The sequence below is a fragment of the Cynocephalus volans genome, chromosome 1 (assembly GCF_027409185.1).
Source record: "Cynocephalus volans isolate mCynVol1 chromosome 1, mCynVol1.pri, whole genome shotgun sequence".
In the NCBI taxonomy this organism is placed as follows: Eukaryota; Metazoa; Chordata; class Mammalia; order Dermoptera; family Cynocephalidae; genus Cynocephalus; species Cynocephalus volans.
In genome coordinates this window covers 205,904,785-205,928,088 of record NC_084460.1, presented here as the reverse complement: position 1 = coordinate 205,928,088, position 23,304 = coordinate 205,904,785, and the positions used below count along the sequence as shown (strand labels likewise).

At 37.2% G+C, this 23,304-nt stretch overlaps 2 protein-coding genes across 8 annotated transcripts in view; one reads left to right on the top strand and one right to left on the bottom strand.

The window, feature by feature from the left end:
* The window catches only part of MAP3K19 (mitogen-activated protein kinase kinase kinase 19), a 55,790-nt gene extending 47,732 nt beyond the window's left edge, over positions 1-8,058 (top strand). For 3 of the 5 annotated variants that reach the window (XM_063075936.1, XM_063075944.1, XM_063075952.1), the window contains 3 exons: positions 2,271-2,420; positions 3,469-4,166; positions 7,992-8,058. In XM_063075936.1, coding sequence (XP_062932006.1) covers positions 2,271-2,420; positions 3,469-4,166; positions 7,992-8,058 — 915 coding nt within the window. The remainder of the gene's footprint in view (positions 1-2,270; positions 2,421-3,468; positions 4,167-7,991) is intronic. The other 2 variants (XM_063075960.1, XM_063075968.1) reach the window with 2 other exon arrangements.
* A 6,504-nt stretch (positions 8,059-14,562) lies between these two features.
* The window catches only part of CCNT2 (cyclin T2), a 38,892-nt gene continuing 30,150 nt past the window's right edge, over positions 14,563-23,304 (bottom strand). For 2 of the 3 annotated variants that reach the window (XM_063112009.1, XM_063112028.1), the window contains 2 exons: positions 19,261-19,331; positions 14,563-18,708 (listed from right to left, as the gene is read on the bottom strand). In XM_063112009.1, coding sequence (XP_062968079.1) covers positions 17,278-18,708; positions 19,261-19,331 — 1,502 coding nt within the window. In that variant the 3' untranslated portion in view covers positions 14,563-17,277. The remainder of the gene's footprint in view (positions 18,709-19,260; positions 19,332-23,304) is intronic. The other variant, XM_063112019.1, reaches the window with a different exon arrangement.

Below are 23,304 nucleotides of genomic sequence, written 5' to 3'. Positions count from 1 at the left end.
GCTGGGCCAAGAACTAGGGAGATAGTGGTGTACGAGATTCAGCCATTGCTTTCAAGGAAGCATAAGCAAAAATCCTGAAAAACAAAAAATGTTTTGTTTGGCATGGAAGTAGGGAAGAAGAATGTCAACAGATAGTTGGGTTTTGTTTGTTTTAGTTTTCACTGAAGTACATGAGCCTCCTGGTCTACTCAGATTTTAAAGACAGAAACAGTAGGTGAAGCTGAAATGTTATTTATTGAATGTGAACTCAGGTTATATTACATTATATCCACCCTATATTAGGATTAGGAATAATTATTTTTAAATAGTTAATCAGAAGAACACACAAGGAAAAAAAGAAGAGAAAAAAACCTCCAAAATACAAATAAATAAAAAGAACACACAAGATAAATAATTATAGCATAGCTAGGTTTACTGAGAGCTTATCATGTGTGAGTGACACACATCGTGGTGTCTCCTTTTATGCCTCATAATAGCTCTCTAAGTACTATAGGCACTAATATGTCCCCATTTTATAGATGAGGAAATTGAGGTTTAGAAAATCACGCAGCTAGACACCCTTAATCACTACACAGTGGGGATATTTCTTGTCTGAAAAGGCCAGCTCTACCTTCACAGTGAAATTGGTCTCTGCTGGGAGGTGGATAGTGATTCAGAGAAGCCTCCAGGCTGGGGTGGGATGTGGGAATATATGTGTGCTTGCCTGTGTGTGTGAGACGGGCCTATCACTGTGCCATTTCAAATCGAACAGCTGACAAACCTGTAAACATAATAAGTGCCTAATACCACTGTGCAATCATGGAGTCAAAAATTGACCTTCAGGGCCGGCCCGTGGCTCACTTGGGAGAGTGTGGTGCTGATAACACCAAGGCCACGGGTTCGGATCCCTATATAGGGATGGCCGGTTAGCTCATTTGGAGAACGTAGTGCTGACAACACCAAGTCAAGGGTTAAGATCCCCTTACCAGTCATCTTAAAAACAATTTTTTTTGACCTTCTGTGACCTTTTCTTTTCTGAGCAGTATCCAAAATTTCAGTGTAGATAGAAACGTGAGAGGCTGTGTAGGAAGGACCCAAACAGCACTTTGGAGACACCTAAATGTTCATGAGAAAGGCGACCCTGCAGGATCTCTTGTTCCTAAATGGCCTTCACCTTGCCCATCACCATCATTATTTATTTTTAAGATTAATAATAGAGGAGATCAAAATGAATTATCTTTGGTCCTGATCAACCAATTGGAAAACGTGATCTAAATTCTCCAAAGAGAAACTTGTTTTCTGACTTCAAGGGCAGTGCCTCTAAAAGTATACTATGAATGTGAATTTCTTGGGGATCCTGTTAAAATATAGGCATTGATCCAGCATATCTGGGGCCTAAGAATCTGCACGTCTAACAAGCTCCCTAGTGATGCTGATGCAGCTGGTCTGCACATCCTCCTTTGAGTAGCAAGGTTCTTCACTACTGTGGATCTTCAATCTATTGTGGCTGGTCTTGACCACCTAAATTCTTTGTTATGGTTCTCTCTGTGTGTGTGTGTGTGTGTGTGTGTGTGTGTGTGTGTGTGTGTGTGTGTGTGTGAGAGGAGAGACAATTTGTATGTATGTTTGTGATGTGTGTGTAAACGTGTAAGTGTTTGCATATGTACAAGGGTATTTCAAAAAATTTACAGAAAAAATAGAATGAAAAGATAAATTGAACCTTTCCATGACTTTTTATCTCATTTTATTTAAAAATTTTTTTTCTGGTTCAGAGCTGCCTTATTTATTTATATTTATTTATTTAAACACAATTGATTATACTCAACTGTGGGGTACAACGTTGACTATCAATACCTGTGTGCAATATGTGATGCTCAAATCAGAATAATTAGTATATTCAACACTACACAATGTAATCATTTTTTGTGGCCCTTTACCAAGTTGTCACTAACTGCCCCCTCCCCCACCTCTGGTGGCCTCAGTTCCATGAGTGGTGAGTAGCCTGCAGGCCCACGCAGGCCCGGAGATGAACAGGCCTAAGACTTCCTCCTATAAAATATACAAACCAAAATGTGACTTAGAAATGTGTACAATTAACAAGGCTGAAGAACACAACTGAGATATACTGCTTGGTCATTTCTGGGAAAACTCTGTCTCCAGAAGTTACCCGTGAACGAGAAGAATGGCCATGCACAGGTGTGATTGAAAGGGAGACTCGACTCTAACCTCCACCCGCTGTCCTAACTGCTCAGAGTTTAATGGTGATCTTTCTTTTTCTCTCATTCCTCCAGAGGTGTAGTAATGGATTCAGGATACATGATAGGGACGAGAAATCTCTCAACTCAAATGGAAAAAAGACATTTTCTGAAAATAGTTTAAAATATGAAGAACCTATCCTGTGGACCAAGGGTGAGATCCTTGGGAAGGGAGCCTATGGCACAGTAAGTTAAACTGGAAACTTGACATCAGAACTCTCCACCCCTCCTTGATCCTTCCCTCTTCCCTAACCATCCTCCCCACCAGTCTCCTGCACCCTTTTACTTAGAACTCTTTTAGTTGAAAGTAACAGAAAACCCAACCCAAACTGGCTTGAGGGAACAGATGTGTATTGCTTTATGTAACTGAAAAGTCTGGAGTAGGTCTGGCTCTGGGCACAAGTAGTTTCAGGGGTCAGTGTCATCAGGATCTGGTTTCTCTGTCTGGTTATTGTTCTCAGGATCCATGTGGTGGTACAATGGCCACTGCATTTCTAGCCTCCCATTCTACCAGGTTCAGATCCAATGGGAAAGAAATCTGTTCCTTCAACAACTCAATGTGTTACTGGAAGTTGGGAGAATCATTGCTGGATGGCAAAAACAAAAGATGTTCCTTACATTTTGTGATTTGCGTAAAAGACCATCTAAACTCCTAGCACTTTAGATAGTAGTTACGTGGAGGGGTAAAGACTGGCCCCCAAACATGTCCTATGCCATCTCTAGTTGGAGACATTTCAGCAATCAGTGAGAAAGTGGGAAGACATGAAACCACTGAGATCACATCATGAGGGTGAGTGCCAAGACCTGTCTCTTCTCTCCAGAGAGCTTTAGAGCTGAACTAACCCTATTTCATTTATCCGGTGAGGAGTTTCCCCAAAGCATCATCTCATGTAGTCATCATAGAAATCTATGAAAATCTACAGATGAGAAGAATTGAAGTCAAAAAGGTTACCCAAAGTTATACAGCTAAGGAAAGGTGACGAAACCAGGATTCTAACCAACCCAAGCCATTTGACTCCAAGTCAATATGATATCCGTTCTCCATGCTGCTCATCCCCATCTTGGCTCCACCGAAACACTGAATTTGCTTAAATACTTTGCATTTAGGTGGGGAGGTATCAACTTAATGAAAGATAAGGATTTAGGAGAAGGAAAAGTCAAGTGTCATATGAAGTATTTTGGGAACAAGTTATGTCATTTATATTTAATAATAAGGTATTGGTTTGCTTCCTAGGTATACTGTGGTCTCACTAGCCAAGGACAGCTAATAGCTGTAAAACAGGTGGCATTGGATACCTCTGATAAATTAGCTAATGAAAAAGAATACCAGAAACTTCAGGAAGAAGTAGATTTGCTCAAAGCACTGAAACATGTCAACATTGTGGCCTATTTGGGGACATGCTTGGAAGAAGACATTGTAAGTATTTTTATGGAATTTGTTCCTGGTGGCTCAATCTCTAGTATTATAAACCGTTTTGGGCCATTGCCTGAGATGGTGTTCTGTAAATATACAAAACAAATTCTGCAAGGTGTTGCTTATCTCCATGAGAACTGTGTGGTGCATCGAGATATCAAAGGAAATAATGTTATGCTCATGCCAACTGGAATAATAAAGCTGATTGACTTTGGCTGTGCCAAACGTCTGGCCTGGGCAGGCCTAAATGGCACCCACAGTGACATGCTTAAGTCCATGCATGGGACTCCATACTGGATGGCCCCAGAAGTCATCAACGAGTCTGGCTATGGAAGGAAATCAGATATCTGGAGCATTGGCTGCACTGTATTTGAAATGGCCACAGGGAAGCCTCCACTGGCTTCCATGGACAGGATGGCAGCCATGTTTTACATCGGAGCACACCGAGGGCTGATGCCTCCTTTACCAGACCACTTCTCAGAAAATGCAGCAGACTTCGTGCGCATGTGCCTAACCAGGTAAGAAACTGAAAGCAGGAGGAGGAGGACAAATGCCCAGAGATTCCAAACAGCTGACATGTCCCCTGCAGTTACTGGCCCGTTAAAATCTCTGTTTTACTTATAAAATCAAGTTGGGAGTGATTTTGTGCTGAAAGTAATCATGATCAGTCCTATTGGGCGATTGTCATATCAGGCTGGAGAGGGCAATGCTTCAGGTAGGAAGTGCCTCAATTAAATGTCTTATCAGGTCCTGACAGTACTTCGCCAAAACAATGGGTTTGCAAAATTTGCTAAAGATCTACTTATTTACCAACAGGACATCTTTCTGGGGACTGGCTATGGTAAAATAACATCTTGCATTTAAAGTGAGGGGAAACATTTTGAGCCAAAGGGAAAAAACCTCTAATTGGAGCATTTCAAGCATTGAGTGGGGGCGTATTTGGGAAGCAGAAAAGCCCTAGAAAACTACCTGTTTTCCCCTCCCTTATTCTCTCTCATATCTATGGAATGAAATTCTGGGTGAAATGTTAGAATCGTAAAGGACCATAGAGATTAACTAGTGGTGTGGTTTTCAAACTTTTAGCGAGGCACCCTCTGGTCATATGAATTCTTAATTCAAAGAATAAAACATAAAAGCAAGAGATGGCTCTGGTTAAAGTGTGTATATGTGGGTGCATGTGTGGTGGTGGGGGGGTAAAGAGGGGTGGGGAGGCTGGAGCCCATGCCCACCTCTAGGGTGATGCAGAGCAGCCTAAACTTACCCACCAAGTGAGGCTCGACATTTAGTTGCAGGACATGTAAAGTCTGAGACTCGAAACTCAATTTCCTCTCTTTCAAAGAAGGGTGTTATCCCTAGATGAAAAACTCTGGTGCTCCAGCTTTTAGCAAGCACATAGAGCAACCCCCAACTCTCAGGGGGTTTATTTGGCCTTTCTGATCTGTCTGCCAATGAATGTGCTTCTTCAGTCTTTTTGGCTCCTTGCCCAGCACATATGCATGAGTTTGTCCCGGCTGATTTTAGGAAAATCTGGGGGCCAGGACAGGATCACTTAATCCAGGGGTGCAATTCTGGGCATCAAACCTCAGGTATCCCACCACGGATTTTGTGGACAGAGTCTTAGGCACAGAGCTGCTTCCCCTCCCAAAAACAAACCCACAAAAGGGACATAAAGATGTTAGGCACATTATGTGGACCAATACTTGTTTTGGAGACTGGTTTTAGCTCTTAAAACTGCTGTAGTTGCTTTGTTCTGAATTTAACAATTACCTATTACTGACTCACAGCTAGAAACCACTTGCTATTCTCATTTTCTTTCAGGTTGTTATTAAACACACACATCCTCCCAAATAGCTTTATAGAGAAAGGGTAGAATCTTTTTTTATGGTTCTCCTTTTGAGCCATTGCTTCATAAACTAAGCAATACACAACTCACACCACTAATAATAAATTAACAGGGTTGTTGTGAAGGTTAAGTTAAATGGTGTATGTAAATTGCTTATCAGAGTACGGGCACACAATTAGGAAGCAATAGTTAATAATCATTCGGGAGACTTACCAACATACCTTACCTAATTAGTGTCATATACAAACATATAATCACCTCCTGAAATTCTATGGCAAAGACCCTAAGGACTCCAGCATTTCACTTGATGTCCATAACAATATCCTTGGAGGTGTGGATAGCCAGAAATTAAAGGGTGAGGCACTCATAAAGATTCAGAGATAGAGGTGATCGGATGAACCAGGAGCAAGGCCTGAATAGAACAGAAATGAACTTGGGAAGCAGTGAGAAATAAGTGTGGGTGAGGCAGGCTATGGGCAGGCTGAAAGTTCTGGAAAGTCAGACCAAAGAGTTTAGCTAGGTTGCAATACACAGTGAGGAGCAGAGGGCTGCGAAGGATTTGGGGTAGAGAATGCCATGAAGAAAAAGGTCTTTGGCAAGGCAGGTCAAATGGCATTGTGCTAAAGGGCCTAGAATGGATGTTGCTGGAGACGAGGCCATGCAGGAATCCAAAGCTTGGACTTGTATAGTGGTAGAAGCCATGGGATCATACAGAGAAAGGTGAATCAGGATTGGTAATGGAGAAAAATGACAGGATTTCACGGTTTTGAGTCTGGATTATGAGAAAAATAAAGGTATGAGAGAAGAAAAGTAGAGGAAGTTGACATTTGAAGTTATGGGATTGGACCTCAGGAAAGCAATTAATATGGAGGTGCATATTTAAAAATTATTATAAGATTGATAGCTATAGTCATGAAAAAACTTAGGAGGCAGACAAAAATGTTTTTTTTTTCTTTTAATTTATCAATATACAATATAGTTGATTTTCGTGTTCCTTTACCAATTCCTACTTTTCCTCCCTCCCGCTCCCCCCTCCCAGAAAAATGTCCTTGAAAACTCTCACAAGGGAAGAGAGTTCACATAGCATCAAGTCTAGCATGTAATTGGAGAAAGGAAGGGAGGAAGGAGAGGCGAGAGAGGAGTTGCCCCACGGTGGGAGAAGAACAAAGAGAACAGAGTTTCCCATAATGGAAGGATTGGGAAGCCTCAGGCTCACTCACACGGCCCCTTGCAGCATGGAAAGGGTGGCCCCTAGCTCCAACATTCCTAGTCAAGGAGCACTCGTCAAACGAGGATGAAGTTAAGCAGAGATAGTTGTAGGTAGGAGAGAGTAGTGAATATTTTCAAATGCTACAGAGATGATAAGGAGGATGAGTTCATTTAATTGGATTAATTTCAATACGGTAATTTCTATAGAGGAGTGGGCCAAATGATTAAGGATTTAAGAGATAACAAATGTTGAAAAAAAATTATCGGGGTTGGCCATGTTAGAGACATTTGGCAGGAATAAGAGAAACAGGACAGCAGCTAGAAATGGTAGCCAGGTCAAGGAAAGGTTATTGAAGGGAGCGATTTCTGTGTAATTTGAACGTAGGAGAAAGGGCCTCCAGACAGTGAGAGCTTTTTATTTTGGAATGATGTATAAAAATAAAGTACCTTAAAAAATATTTTATTTTCACCAGAGAAATGACCTAGTAGTAACTTTGCTCTCAAAATTGTCAAAAGACAGCCAATTTAAACAAAAGAATGCCCTTGGAACAGGTCATTGCAGGTAACTATTGACTGTTTCATTAGTTAACTGACTCATTGATGCATTTCCAAAAACTTCTTAATTTTTTGAAGAAAAAACCTAAACCACAATAGCACTGAGCAACTGTTTCTCTGTACTTTGTGCTCACCTAAAAGTGCCCAAAATGGAATTTCAATTTATCACCAAAGCACATTTAAATGTCTACTTTTTAAAGTCTTTATGAATTCTAATGCCTCTAAATTTTAAAAGTAAATTTAATGTTTATTAAAAGTGCAATAAGCTGTACACCTAGAAGTGTGAATTTTACTGTGTGTAAATTATACCCCAAACAATTTGAACCAAAGTACCACAGAAAAGTAGTGCCTAGATTTTAGTCACAATAGCTATCATTTTTTGAACTACAATGACACTATTTAAAAGCTGTATATATAAGGGTACTTCAAAAAGTTTGTGGAAAAATAGAATAGAAAGATAATACAAATCTTTCCATAGACTTTTTGAAGTACCCTCATATATTATTTAATTTCTCCCAATGAGTTAAGTATTTTTATTATCTGCATTTTACTGACAAGGAGAGTTCAAGTCACTTGCTGAGATCACATGGTTAAAAACTGGAGACTGGATACAACCCAAGTCTGTCTGATTGTCAGAAGTTGTACTTCCATCTTTAAAGGATACATTTGAGTCAAGCAAATCTCGTTGGCAGTCACATTACTGGGTGCTGCTTCTAACATGTTTTTCCCTTCTTAGGGACCAGCATGAGCGACCTTCTGCTCTTCAGCTCCTGAAACACTCCTTCTTGAAGAGAAGTCACTGAACATACATCAAGACTTTCTTCTCAGTTCTAATGTAGATGATCCATTATTGCTTAATTGTGGGGAATGATGTTAAGGGACCTTTGTTTTCCTATCGTAAATTCAACCTAACCCAATTTAACCAGATCCTGCAGTATCACTAACTGAAAGTTTAGTTTCAAATAAGCTTCCTTAAGCTACAGGCATGATTACTCTTGTGTATGAGAAAAACATTTTCTTAAATAACAACAACAAAGAAACCTATTCCAGTGTTTACAGTTTTGATTGTACAGGAGCTACAATCTCTATTGCTTTATGTATTTTATTTTTGGCCTGTCAACTTTAATGTCATTAGTTTAAAATAAATTGTAAAAACAACTTGTATTTTCTTGATGGGTGAGTAAAGAGGCTTAATTCTTGCAAAGACGATTAGAGGAAGGTGAGAATATAACTTAAAAGAGGTGCTGTTTACTTTGGCAGTAATCTTAACTTTAAAGATTCTAAGAGCCTCAAGGTATAATCGGAGAAGCCAAGGACCTTGGCATTTCATTATCAGAGGGTCCCAAACTCCTCAGAAGTCTCCAAGAAGTTGGGCTGTTCAAAGTTGGCACCATAAACTTCAGGCTACTTTTCCTGTAATTTACTTGTTCTTTAGTATGATTTGAGGTCTTCACCTATTTGCAGAGTGAATGAGGTCATTACCACATCTAGGACTATCTAAGCCTAAGCCAGCTGGTAGGACAAAAGCTAGACCTGATAAGGTGAGTAATGGGTCAGTTTATAATCCTCTTCAATTTGCTCACTTCCCCTGGTCATTTTCACTGAGCTCACTGTTCAAACACATTCATTTCCAGAACACTAGTAAACCTCACAGAAGTGAGGATGGATGAGAGTTGTTATATTACAAGCCTTTTGTTTTGAGTTGGTGGATTAAGCATTTTTGATAAGGTTCCTATTGGTTGACTTCACCCATACACTAGTTTTCATAGGTACCTATTGTTTAAGCTATATCCAGATTCTTTTTATTTGCTGACATCATTCAAGATGACACAACTACAAATTAACCTTAGGTGTATTTGAACACTAGTATCAGGCTTTGTCAAAATCAAATTGCTGGGCCGGCCCCTGGCTCACTCGGGAGAGTGTGGTGCTGATAACACCAAGGCCACGGGTTCGGATCCCATATAGGGATGGCCAGTTAGCTCACTGGGTGAGCATGGTGCTGACAACACCAAGTCAAGGGTTAAGATCCCCTTCCTTACTGGTCATCTTTAAAAAAAAAAAAAAAAAAAATCAAATTGCTTCTTTAGAAGTTTTTGAGAAATAAATGTGAAATGCAGTCCAGGTGAGGTAAAGACAGGTTTTACTTTGGCCAATAAGAAACGCTAGATGAGCTGCCGGTTAGCTCAGTTGGTTAGAAGAAATTTTGGTGCTAACAACAAGGTCCAGGGTTTGATTCCTGTCCTGACCCGATGCCAAAAACCCCAAACAAAACATTAGATGGGTCTCTGTGGATATGTTTTTTCTCTCAAATTTGTACAGTTCTTTCCTCATATTTGATAAGAATTTAAGGGATGAATATGTCCCTTATTTTACTTACATAGGGACAAGATCCAAAACAATATAATTTTGTAAAGGAAGGGTTTAAATTCCACCCCACCCCCACTTTGGAAGGATCTTCATTATTATTTAAAATCTGAATGTTACAAGTATATTGGATTTTGGAGCAATTAAATATTTACATTCAAGGCTGTTAAACACTATGGGGAAAGGGCAGTAAGACATAATTATACTCTGCATACAGATCACAGTAATGGACACATGAAGTTAGTGTTAACAAATCTACCCCACTTCTATTCATATAAAAGAACACTGAACACATTTTTGGGTTACTAAGCAGAACCTTCAAAAACACTTAACTTTTCAAAAGGCAAACCTTGGTCCCAAGAGCTTTCTGTTGTTTTTGTCATTTATTGTGTTGACCAATTGTTTGGAATTACATTCTTCATCATGATTGCCTTGATGTGTTCCCTCATTGCATTTTGCCCTCATTGCATTTTCTTTTTGGAGGAAGAGGGTATGAAAGGAGGTTGGGAGTGCAGAAAGGTGGGGGCTGGGAGTGCTGCAGTCATTAAACTCTTAATAAAAAAAAAGGCACATCATTTAATTCTAGCTACAATTTGGGATGGTAGTATGAAGGTACTTCAAAAACTTCACAGAAAGATTTATTATCTTTTAATTCCATTTTTTGAAGTGCTTTCGTACTATTCTCAATTTATTAATGAAGAATAGGGTTCAGAGCTAACTAACTTCTCAAGACTATCCAACTGGTATGTGGGAGCTGGGATTCCCACCCAGATGTGTTCTACTTTTAAGCCCCTTTCCCTGCTGCCTCCCACAGATTCATAGCTTATAAATACCGGTTACATCCTAAAGTTTTACTCAAACAAAATAACCACTGAGACGCTGATAAGTTTACCAGTGTAGGTCATGATTTTGGTTACCTTAATAGTCTGAAAAGCTTTTCGTCTTTCACTTAGTGGTAATATTGCCTTCCCTTCCATGAGCATCACCCCTTTTCACCAATCACAACTGCCCAGTTTTTTCAAACACATTAAAAAGCTCATTTTCTTATGTACTAAGTCTTTCTGTATGCTCCAGGACCAAGTCCAACCAAAGAAATTTTAACCCCCAAGTAAAGGTCTAAGAGTAGTTCTACAGCATTTCCTCAACTTTAACCTACTTTAGCCTTTACACTGTGGACATTTGTCAGTGACTAAATAAGGACAGTTACCACAGTGGAAAGAGCAAGCTCTGGAGTGTTGATAATCAATGTACAGGTTATCTACTCTCTCCTACAAGACCACTACAGTAGTCCTGGACCTTCTGTAGTGTATAATGGGTAGCTCTAAAGTAATAAACCATTTGATCTGCTCAATGAGCAGCCAAAAGCCTCCATCACCTACCAGGATCTTTTATTTTTCATACTTGCTGCTCTGGTGATCAACAAGGTAAAGTTTTTCTGTATGCCAATACACTGTGAAAAGTTTAAACAGCAAAAAGTCCTGAAGAAAGGCTGTAATACTTTTACCTATTGCCAGAATATCTCAAAATTGCAAAAAAACATGGCTAAATTCACCTGTAAAGCAGCCACTCCTACAAGTTGACTTGAAAGACTAAAGAAAACTGACCTTGGGTGTGTATGCCTGGACATTTGAAAGGTCTAAATAAACCTTTTGTCTTAATCTCATGGCTATATGATAAAACCCCTCATTAGTGAGGCTCTACATTGTTTTGGGAGGTCATGTTGGGAGAACAGGTAGATCACATACTAGAGCTAAAACAAAAGCATACAATTTGTTCTATTATGTTGAAAACAGGAAAAAAGAGGGAATAAAGAATGGATCTGAATGAATTTGGTTAAGTGGAATTACAGAAGACTTTGTAAAGTTCTTAAGTAAAACCCATCGAATTTATTATATGTTAATAGAACAAGCTCTTACTGGTGGTAACACCAGTAAGACAAATCTCTTAATCTGATTTAAAACATTTATTTTAAATTTAGGCTTAAAATGCACACTTCAAAGGAAGTAACTTTCCTATCCCAATTCTATTTTACTAAAGCTTTTGCAATTAGCTTTCATTTTCTTTCAAGTGAATGTGCAGAAAAATTGGTGAAGGGAGGAAGTATGTTGGAAAGAGTAGCAATATTAAAAAGCATCTTATGATTATTTTTTGATGGATAATTCCCCTTCCAGCTAATTGCAATTACCCTTTTTCTTTTATGGGAACGATGCAAGAGGCTCAACAAAAAAATTCCAAAATGGGAATTAGAATGAATGATTTAAAAGAATTCTGGACACAGGCAGTAGTGTTTAATGCACTCAAGTTTGATGCGCCTGGATTGGCCATCATCATTCCATCCAACACCTACCTCTCTATTAGGATTCTCTTTAATGCCCTCTATTCTAGCTAGCCTTCCTTGACCACACAAGCCTTAAACCTCCAAACCATAATAATAGATACTATTACTGACACTTTGTAGGGAAGATAATCAAGGCATGAAGTCAAATAATTTACCCAAGGTCATTACACTATTAAGTGGTGGGGCTGAGACTGGAACATGGACCATCTGATTCCAGAGCCTACACTCCTTGATATATAAAGTTACGTGGATAGAGTCAATTATATTAGAAACTTTATTCCCCATATTTCCCAGGGACTGAAAGTTATTTCTGATTCACATTAACTTAACAAGAGATGTTAGAGCCTTGGATTATGTTGTTAAACAAATTTTATTAAAAATTCTTTGTATAGATACTGAAGCTGATATTCAATGACTAATTCATGCCATATACACATATTCCTGTTTTAGATTGTCTATCAGCAAGCATCCTATTCAATCATCCTTGGGAGTCTTGAGTACATTCAGAAAGTGAAACCCCAATCACTGTTTACAACAAATGAGTACACGTGAAGTTTTTCTAACCAAGTTAAGCTGCTTGAAAAACAAACACCCCTTAAAAATAAGAATGTACTCATTATTTACTTAAATAGACAAATCAAATTAAACAAACTACTGAACAGAATTGTCAATATTTGGGGCTTATTTAAGTGAGGCTTCCTCCCAAAACTTGGAAATAAAGGAAATTAGTTCTCAGAATTTAGTTTTGAGATTAATGGATCACAGTGAACGGGTTAAGTCACCTCTATGAGAACAGAATTACTCCTAGCCATGCAACCTTCAATATATCTTAACCACCTACCTAAAGAATGTCAGGCAGAATAGGTAATGGTGAATTATTAAACAGAAAAAGGCAAGTCACAGAGGCAAAAGCCGACTGTGCCCAAACCGACACTGTGAAGTAAAAAATGAATGCATAGTATCAGAGCTAAAGCACTTAAGAGCATTTCACTCCCACTGGCAAGATCTTTATTGTAAAGATAGATGTTTTGGGTAAACTTGATTATTTAGCTTAGATATATCATCTTACAGATAAAATTGCCCATTGATTTCAGGTATCAACATAGCTGTGAAGTCTTAAATTAACACACAGTAGTTATTACAACTTGGTAACCTAGGACAGGGCCAGAACGTGCTGCTTTCCCGATGCCAAAAATCCTTGTCTAAATCAGCCTATCTTCAAGAAATAGGCACATAGGCCAGCCCGTGGCTCACTCGGTAGAGTGCGGTGCTGATAACACCAAGGCCACGGGTTCGGATCCTATATAGGGATGGCCGGTTTGCTCACTGGCTGAGCGTGGTGCTGACAACACCAAGCCAAGGGTTGAGATCCCCTTACCGGTCATCTTATATAAAAAAAAAAAAGAAAAGAAATAGGCACATGAAATTAGCGCCTACCATCCTGTGACTCAGTTAATTCAGGTTTCCCCGAGTGTGGCAGTTGTTGATAGTTCATCTGGGTACATGTACAGTTAGTGAATCCTATTGCCTCCCAGCTTCCTGAGGGAGAGATTGCCAAATCGAGAGAAAATACTGAATCAAGGATTCTTCAAAACAAGAGCTTTCAAATTTTTCTCAGCAAAGACATGCTACACATCATCTAGCAATTTAAGCACAGTAGGAGGTGAGAAACATTGCTTCTCATTTAGATAAAATAGAGAATGGTGAGATACCTTAAGAACAGAACTGCCTTCCTTTATAGATGTTACCATGTGTAAAAAAAAAAAATCCTCATTTCCATAGTAAATGCAAAACTGTGAAATATCAACCAAGTGTTCTTAATAGTGTAATATCCATGCATATTTAAGCAGTGGTTTATTTCTAAGGTTGGTTAAGGAATAAAAGTCAGCAATTTAAATTCTCAGATATAAAAGAAAATGTGCTTGAAACCTTTTAAGGCAAGGTCTTTGGCAACTAACAAAAACACTTTAAATTGGTTTCTGAAGTAGACCTCAACCAGCCATTCCTTTAGTTCAAAGATTGGCCAAAAAAGTTATCCTACATAATTACAACCTGTCGGTACAAAGTAATATAAGCAGCCCCTCATGCATTCCTCAAGAAACCATACATTCTGGTAGAAATTTTCTTTAATCGACTCTGAACATAAGAACTTTAATTAGAAGGCATATGTACATACGAGGAAGGTCGATGTACATGTAACTGCTTTCAAAGACAAACCTAGGGCTGATGATGTAACTTTTCAGCATTTAAATACCTGTAACTAGTAACTTTGCAAGGTCTTACCACTAAAGGATAGTACCTTCAGTTTTGTAAAGTAGGCATCTGAGAATGTTTTTGTAAATAAACATCCCCTTGCTTTGGTTCTGAAAATATCGTATTTTAACACAGCTAAGGCAGTTATTTAGGGGGCACAGCTCAATACTGGAAGTCTAGGTAAAGAGGTAGAAGAAAAGCCTTACTCTGCAATGTGCTTCTGCATAGAGACAACAAATCTATGATCTAGGGAAAAAACAATTTAAAAATGAATCACTCTTTCATAGGATGTTTAAAGATAATGCTTTTTAATATTTCAAATTTTTAAAAATCTCATCAAAAATGTATCACCTTAACAGTACTTTGCACATGTGGAATTTTATACCTAAATTTGATGATACTATTTTGGTTTATTTATGGCTACTTAGAAGACTCACAGTAATTACGTCCATTCATCGGAGTCTTTTTCTTTGGTAGAGCCTAATGGGACCAGGCAGATGAACTATTTTATGCAAATGAGATGGTAAAAGCAAATTCATGATAATATGAATTATAAGGGTTTTGTTTAATGGAAATAACACTTAAAGGATTTCCATATCTATCCCCATTGTGGTTTTAGAAGCTTAATCTCCTGTTCAGAGGTTAAAAAGTTTGAATAGGTGACACAATCCTGTAAAAATTACAACTGGCTGCCCTTTAATAAATAAAGTCATTGTAAAGAATTACATTTACAGAGTGAAAAGTGAATACATAGCATTTCAAATTCAATTTTGGAAGTACTAATAAGTACTGACCCATAACAATATACACTAGCTATCTTTTTAACTGTCCATCATTAGCACCAATAAAGATTCAACAAAAATTACCTTTATTCCCACATCTCAAAACAATCCTGCAAATTCTTAGTGAAGTTTAACTATAGTCACAGACCTTAAATATTCACATTGTTTTCTATGTCATACTGAAAATAAATTCACTACTTTTCTGGATATTCTTTACAAAATCTTATTAAAATTCCTGGTATTATCATCCCCAATTATACAGTAGCACAACCATCCTATATCGTTTCACATGATAGCTCTGTAGAGGTTTCACATCTAAATTACCAAGAACAAAACCCTTCCCCTCCCTTATCTTGCACTCAGTTTAATTCTATGCTAGTCCTGGGATTATGTACCACTGTAAAAGTATAACTGTATCAAAATTACCATGTTTATGGATACAATATTATGCCATACAGAGCAACAAAGTTACATATATTGACAAAGATTACTAAAAGTTATGCAAGACAGAAACAAATGTTAGGACATGCTAGCTAGGCAAAGTCCCTAGATAGAGGATCCTAGTATCCCAAGTTCAAATAACATTGACAAAATAATGAACAATTATCTTAAAAAATTATAAAGCTACTGGCAAATTAGGTAATTGCTAAATAAAAGTAGAGCATGAGATTAAACTCTTAATATTTACAACCGCAACATACTTGAGTAAAACTACAATTGTGCACTTATCAGTGGCTTTGTAACAAAAATAATTCATATACATAGAGGAATAATTAAGAGAGTTTTCAGTTCAACAGAAGTTGAATCCAACCCATCTCAAAGATAATCGACAGCTTGAAAATTTACCACAGAATAAATTCAAGATTAGCTGATAAACAAGAGCCATATTACCGGTGTTTAAGACAAAATTTAAACAAGTTAAAGTCTATAGTTTGATCAGAAGTCAGATGACTGTGCAAACTTTACCTCAATGGGAATATACTGAGATGTGCAAACAAATGTAAAAACCTCCATTTGTGTTTTGCCTGGAGGCTGAACTTTTTTTCTTATAGAGCTTCCTGATAACAACCATAAGTTATGAATACAGGTACAATGCACAGTAATCTTTTCTTTTTATTTATTGTTAGAATATAAAAGAATTGAGAAAGCATAGGTTTAATTTCATTTTTATAAGGAAGACTGCATTTACCTGAAAAAGAAATATGGCATCACACACACACTTTGAGGGAGTAGTATATTTGAGAATATGGTGTCATTCTGAATGCTAAAGGAAAAGTGATCCCTGTTTACTGTTAAAAGATGTAGTGTTACAGTTCTTTAAGGAAAAAAACTTACTAATTCTTCACTATGTAAGTTTTTGTGAATTTAGTTTTCAAATCACAGTAATCCACATAACCATTATTAACAGATGTTTTATAGTACTGCAACAAGCCAACAAACATTTAAATGCACTTCACATCAAGAGTATGTAAACTTTATTTTTTCCTCTTCAAGCCTTCAGAAAATTAGGGGCTTTTCCAGCAGCCAATCTGGTCAGAACTTCTGAAGGCAAAGTTCAGTGTCTCATAGTGTAAATGACCATCTCTGGCACTGCATACCCATCTGGTAGTGAAGTGTCCCCCTTCAGTGGCTTCCAGTAAGGCCTAGAGTTTAAGGTTAACATGAAAAAGTGCCACCTTTGTTTTAGATTAGTGATGGACTTGACAAGATAAAATAAAGTTATTCTGTATATTGTTATACTTACAAGCAGCTCCAATCCTGAGTATTTATGGTAATATTTAAACATACAAAAATGTATGTACATTTTTCTCCACTTTCTTGTAAACAGTTGTCAGTACACTGTTTTATCCCTTTATCATTGAAACATGCAAATCATACATACAAGTATAAATACACAAAAGAAAACAATTTACACTCATTCAAAAGCCAAGCAACAACAAAAAACAGCTACAATATTCAAATTATAAATAATAAATGCTTGAGGCATCTTATATTCCTAGAAGCAGCCAGCCATTTATCCTAATGTTCTTAGCTGCAATTGTAGAAGTACTGAGTTTTGCACCTTCCATGCTTTTACAGTATTTATAACACTATCATATGTGGAGATAAAGATTTGTTTACTATAATCTCTTCTTTTCAGAATGAAGAATAAAGCAGCACTTACAAATACTGAAGCAGTGGCAGCAACAGCAGGTGTTACCACTACTAGATTAGGAGGAAGTTTTCCATTCTAACAATTTTTAAATTAAAAAAGTAAAGGAAAAATTGACCTAAACAAATGATTACATGTTCATTCCTTGGGCACTTAACAGCGAGTCCAGCATGTCGAATGTGTCTTTGTAGTCCATATGCTGGCTGTTTGTACTGTACTCGTGATTGGCATCAGGACCGTTGCTCTCCACTGGCTTCTTGTCCAGTTTCACGAGGGTGCTGAGATGTCCGTAGCCCACCTGGTATGTGACAGGGGGAGGAGGGGGTAAGGGATGGTTAAAAACAGAGTTGTGAGAGGACATATACTGCTTAACAGAGGAGGAAGAACTAGATGAACTACCTGAACTTTTGGAACTTTTGCTCATTTTGGAGTGATGGTTGTGAGATGCATCATTGATATGCAGCTTCTTCCTTGAAGAGCTGGAACTAGAGGAAATGCCATCACTGCTCAGGCCAACAGGACTCCTCAAAACAGTGGATGGTATTCCATCAGCACAGTGTTTACTGCCACCACTACTGCTGCTGCTGCTATACGAATGGGAATGCTTGTGACTGCTGGTATGGTGACGGTTTGAAGGATGCTCCTTGTGCTTCTCCTTATGATCTCTGCTAATATGAGGGCTTGAATGCTTGCTCTTCCCACTGCCTTCGTCGGAAGAGCTGTGTCTTTCTGAGGATGAAACTTTTATCTTCATCTTCAGTTCTTCTTTACTGGCACTTTTATCAGTGGGTGGTATTGGAATCCGTAATTTCAGTGATCCACTCTTTTCCTTTTTATCTGCCATGTATTTTTCAGGTTTTTCAGTATTTGTGATGGGAATTTTCATTTTAATGGGAGAAGTTACAGAACTGCTGCTGGTTGCCTGTGACTGCACATGTTTGTGTTGCTGTTCTACTTGGGCAGCTATATAATGATCCCTTACATCGAGATCAAGAGTTTCTAACTTACGTTTTTCTCTATATTTATCTAAAGACATTTTCTGAGGAATTATTCCAGGAGTAGCAGAAATCGGCCCATGGTGTTTACTGCTCCCTGCTTTATGAGTATATTCTTGCTTAATAGAAGAATGATCGGAAATTTTGTCTGGTCTGTGATGTAATCCTGAATGCAATGACATAGAAGGTCCCTGTTGGAAGCTGATGTTGTACTGGCTACCAGACAAAGATGTCTCCTGTTTCTGTGAATACATCTGTTCTGTCCTTGCTGATTTTTGATGTTGAGGCCATTCTTGGTGTGATGACAAACTGTATGAGGTACTCGGCATTCCTGTTGCTACCACTGACAAATTATCAGATGTATGGCTGTCTTGAACAGAAATATTTCCTGAATTTAGAGGTACTGGTGCAGGGAATGCTGATGTAGATGGTTTCTGAAAATTTGGATTTGTAGGCACACCAGTGACACTGTCTACCAACATGGAATTCTGGACCAAAGATGAACCAAGAAGTGGTGTTTCTGATGCTTGTCCATCTACTTTTGGTTTCCCAGCCGCCTGATCAGCCTATTTAAATAAAACAGAAAAGAAGCAGTGACAGCAAAGGAATTTAATATAAATTTCTTTGCTTATAAAAATTCTACATTAAATTATACAAAAATAAATCATCTGGGATTCAAGGTTTTATGCTACCAGTAAATAAATGTCTTATTTAGAGGCACAAGAGAAGGCTGTTGAAAACTGTGTTGGCCAGTTAGCTCATTTGGTTAGAGTATGGTGTTATAACAACAAGATCAAGGATTTGGAATCCCAAACAGCCAGTCGCCCCCTAGTGCCCCCAAAATTTACTTATCTAGGTGTTAGTTTCCCCATTTGTGAAAAGAGAATATTTCTATCACAGTCACTGTGAGAATTAAAAAGAAAACGTATAATGTACTTAGCAAAGTCCACTGGACACAGTATTTGAATAACTATAAGCATATGTAGCTTGCAATACACTGTAATTATTTAGGAATATCAGAAAGACAATTATTTAACCACAACAATTCAAATTGGTTAACTATGTAATTGTTACTTAAGTGACAAACTAATATTGTTATATCTTGCCAATTCTCTTACCCTCCAGTTTCGAATCTTCTTCAACCTACTAGGCGTTTTCTCCAGTATTTGTAGAAACTCATGTGTTAGCTCTAAAAATAAAATTTAAATTCAAAATTCAAAAGCTGTCTTTAGGATTTAAATTTCTCTCAAGTGGACAATATTTAAAAATAATTCTAAGGGTTCATCTACTTCACTGTTAGCCTCCTATGGAAACTTCAGCATATACAGTAGATACAACTCTGAACTGGTATTTTCAAAGCTGAATTCTTTTTTAAAGATTACTCCCCTCCCCTCCAATTATACTTGCTTGCTTAGAAAACTTAGTAACATTAAAAACACCTCCTTCCCCCCAGTAAAAATTCTCCACTAGGCAAACAACATAGGAATTGTTGCAGGCAAGATCCATCAATGGATTCTTTAAAATTAGTGGGCAAAAATTTGAGGAAAAAGGACATCTGTATAATCTCAATTTATATTCCCCAAGATACGTATTAATTACAGAGAGAAAAATAGTAACTTTACAGTGTTACCAACAGATAACCATCTTAACCAAGTGATCATGATTGTCATTACCAGTGATGAGACATATCAGCATGGTACGAACACCCCTTGTTATGACGCACCAAGCAGAACACAACCTATTTTTTGCAGTATTATTGCCAGAAATGCATAACTTCAATACAATTATGAGAATACATCAAAACCCACTCTATCAAACAACTGACCATTATTATTCTTCGAAGTGTCAAAGAAAGATTGAAAAACTGTCACAGATAGGAGGAGACTAAAGGGACATGTCAACTAAGTGAAACGGGTTCCTGGAACAAGAAAAAATAGGGGAAATCTGAATAAAATCTGTGGTTTAGTTAATACTATTATACCATTGTTAATTTCCTGGTTTTGATAATCACATGCTGTTATGTAAGACGTTAACACCAGGAGAAATTGGGTGAAGGACATACAGGAACTCTACTATTTTTCAATTTCTTTAAGTTACAATTATTTCAAAGTTAAATGTTAACAAAGAAAGAAAAATAAATTTTCCACCTATACTCATACTTCCTAGCAATCAACACTATTAATTTTCCAAAGTGGTGTGGTTATGATAAATTATAAAAAATAGTATCATTAACAGTTACTGGCCACTCTTAAGACAAATATTAATATTAGTGAAATGAATAAGAATACAACTCAATATAATGCCAATTCAACCACAATACTGGGGGAAACCTGTCAGTAGAGATAACAGACTTATTTATTATTTTTTAGTATAAACAGTAAGCTTCTTTGTAAACCGTGCTAGGCATATGTTAAGACTGACAAGACAATATATAATTTGTCTCAAAAAAGCAGAGAACATGACGAAATTCTATAACATTATGTAAATAAGCATGACAACTATCCCACAACTAGCCTGTGAAAAAGATGTGCTAATAATTACCTGTACATGAACCAAAATCTAACCAGTAATTTTTCAAGATGTAACTTCCTTGACAATTTCATGACCACTCTCTGCTTAAGTCTCATGAGCTCTTTGACCCAATTTGGACAAAAGAAAATCTAATGCCTGAAACTCTAATTACTCATTTGAAAAAGAAAAAGGAAAAAAAAAAAAAAAAAGACCCCTTTGCTACTTAACGTTAATAAATGTAGCAAATACAAGATACTTTGGGGTCCAACATTAACAAAAATTGTTTTGACTCAATTTCTTTAACCGTTTGGTTGTCAAGGATTAAATGCACATAAAGTTTCTGGTTCAACACCTAGGACACAGCAGACACAAAATTTAAGTTTTGTTTTCCCTTTCTTAAGCATCGTACTCTATTAAATTTTATAGCAAAGGAACAACAAAAAAAAAAGGTGTCAATGTAAATAATTAGCTACATGCACAAAAACCACGGTATGATACTTAAAACAGAGGCCCTTCTCTCTCAAAACTTATAGAAAAATTCAAAATATAAAACCACGTGTAAGGGCTTATTAATCATAAAAGAAAAGACAACACACACATACACCACCCCAAAACCTTTATAGCTAGGCTGAATCTAAGCCAATGTTTCTGGAACACGAGTATTAAATGAATTATTTCAGTATTGCTGTGGCCTTTGTGCTTGTAGTTAATTAAAATAGTAGTAATATTTCAGACACTATGCTAAAATTCAGGTACATCTTAATATCTTAAATTTCAAGTTACTTTTTTCTTTGGTAATCAAACAGAAAAAAAAGCTGATACATAATATGCTCAAAGTCTAAATATGTTAAGTTTCAAGATTCCTATTCAATTCCTCTCCAATGAACTTGAGCTTTTTCAAAATGGAAGTGAAGGGATATTTAGGTGGCTCCTGTTGTGTCTCCTGCCAAAAAACTTTACTTATGACCTAAAAGCAGGATAAAAGAAAAATTACTTTTTGTGAGCTTTATTTCAGCACCATGTATATAAACTATTTTTATTAAGCTTATGCCTAATTCATCATAATGTATTGACTGCTAAGGTAAGAAAGTGGCATAGATTCTGATTTTCAAGCTACTGAACAGGTGAAAACAAGCAAAAGAGCCCCCACTGGATTTTAGAAGATGTCATTTCAACTCATTAAAGATTTCCTTCCCTCTGGCTAAACTTTGAAAAACTTCTGACAATTTAAGGAAAACAGCATAATCGTGCAGCAGTAATATGACATGAGATATATAATGAGAGAAATTTTTCAAGGAGGAAAAAAAATTAGAAAATACAGTTGGTCCTCTGTATCTGTGGATTCTGCATCTGTGGATTCAATCAAATGTGAACCAAAAATATTTTTTGGCGGGGGAGAGGGATTGTGTCTGTACTGAACACGTACAGACTTTTATTTCTTGTCACTATTCCCCAAGCAATATAGTACAACTATTTACATATCATTCACATTGTATTAGGTTTTATAAGTAATCTAGAGTTGATTTTAAAGTATAGTGAGGATGTGCATAGGTTATATGCAAATACCACTTCATATCATATCAGGGACTTGAGTATCCCTGGAATTTAGTATCCAAGGGAGGTCCTAAAACCAATCACCCATGACTACTGAGAGATAACTGTAAATGAATCTAACAAAGCATTCAGGGGGTCTTCAAAAAGTTCATGAAAAGATTCATATTTTCTTTTAATTTATTTTTCCACAAACCTTTTGAAGTACCCTTATATTTTAAAAGAGGAGTTGAGTTGGCCAAATGTGGCCTGCTGACTGTTTTTATAAACAAATTTTTACTGGAACACCGTCACATTCATTTCATTTACAAATTGCTTATGGTTGCTTTCCAGCTAAAGCAGTAGAGAGGTGTATAGTTAACGACAGAGACCTTATGGTCCACAAACTCTAAAATGGTTTTGCTTTGGCCCTTCACAGAAAAGGGTGCAGACCTCTATCTTAAAGAAACACCAAAGATTTTACCAGAAGGCCACATTCCAAAGCTACCTGGGCCTCTCTATGTAACAGATGTCAATAGCAACAAACGTAAATCCTGTTTTCCCATTAGCCTCAAATTTGTAAAGGGAGTTGGGAAAAGTTCACAGCAAGAGTAAGCTGAAAATCTGATATAGCAGTTTGGAGGTATCTATTAGGTAAGAAGTGTTATCTATTTCCTTTCTGAAACATAGTTCCTAGTAAAAATGTCCTAAACCCAAGAATCTCCCATCTCTGGCCAGCTTCTCTTATTTTTCAACCAGAGAAATTTCTTATCAGGAGATCCTCAAATTCCAGGTTCATAATCTATAGAACCCATACCCCCCAATTTTCCTTACTTATTCAAATTCACATCTGTTTCACATCTTATACAATAAACACCTGATTTTGAGTCTACACACTTTAAACTCAACAAAATTAGTATACTTTAAATAGGTATTCTTGTCCTATCAGCCTATAGCATTATTAATCATATTTCTTTGAAAAGTCCTCAAAGGACTTGACTAGTGGTGATTAATACACACTCAGCTGTTTTTTTCCTTTAGGCTAATGAATCCTTATTTTCTTCCTGTTCCTGATTGTGTAATTATACTTTTAAATTTTATTGTTAAATTGTTAAAAGGGA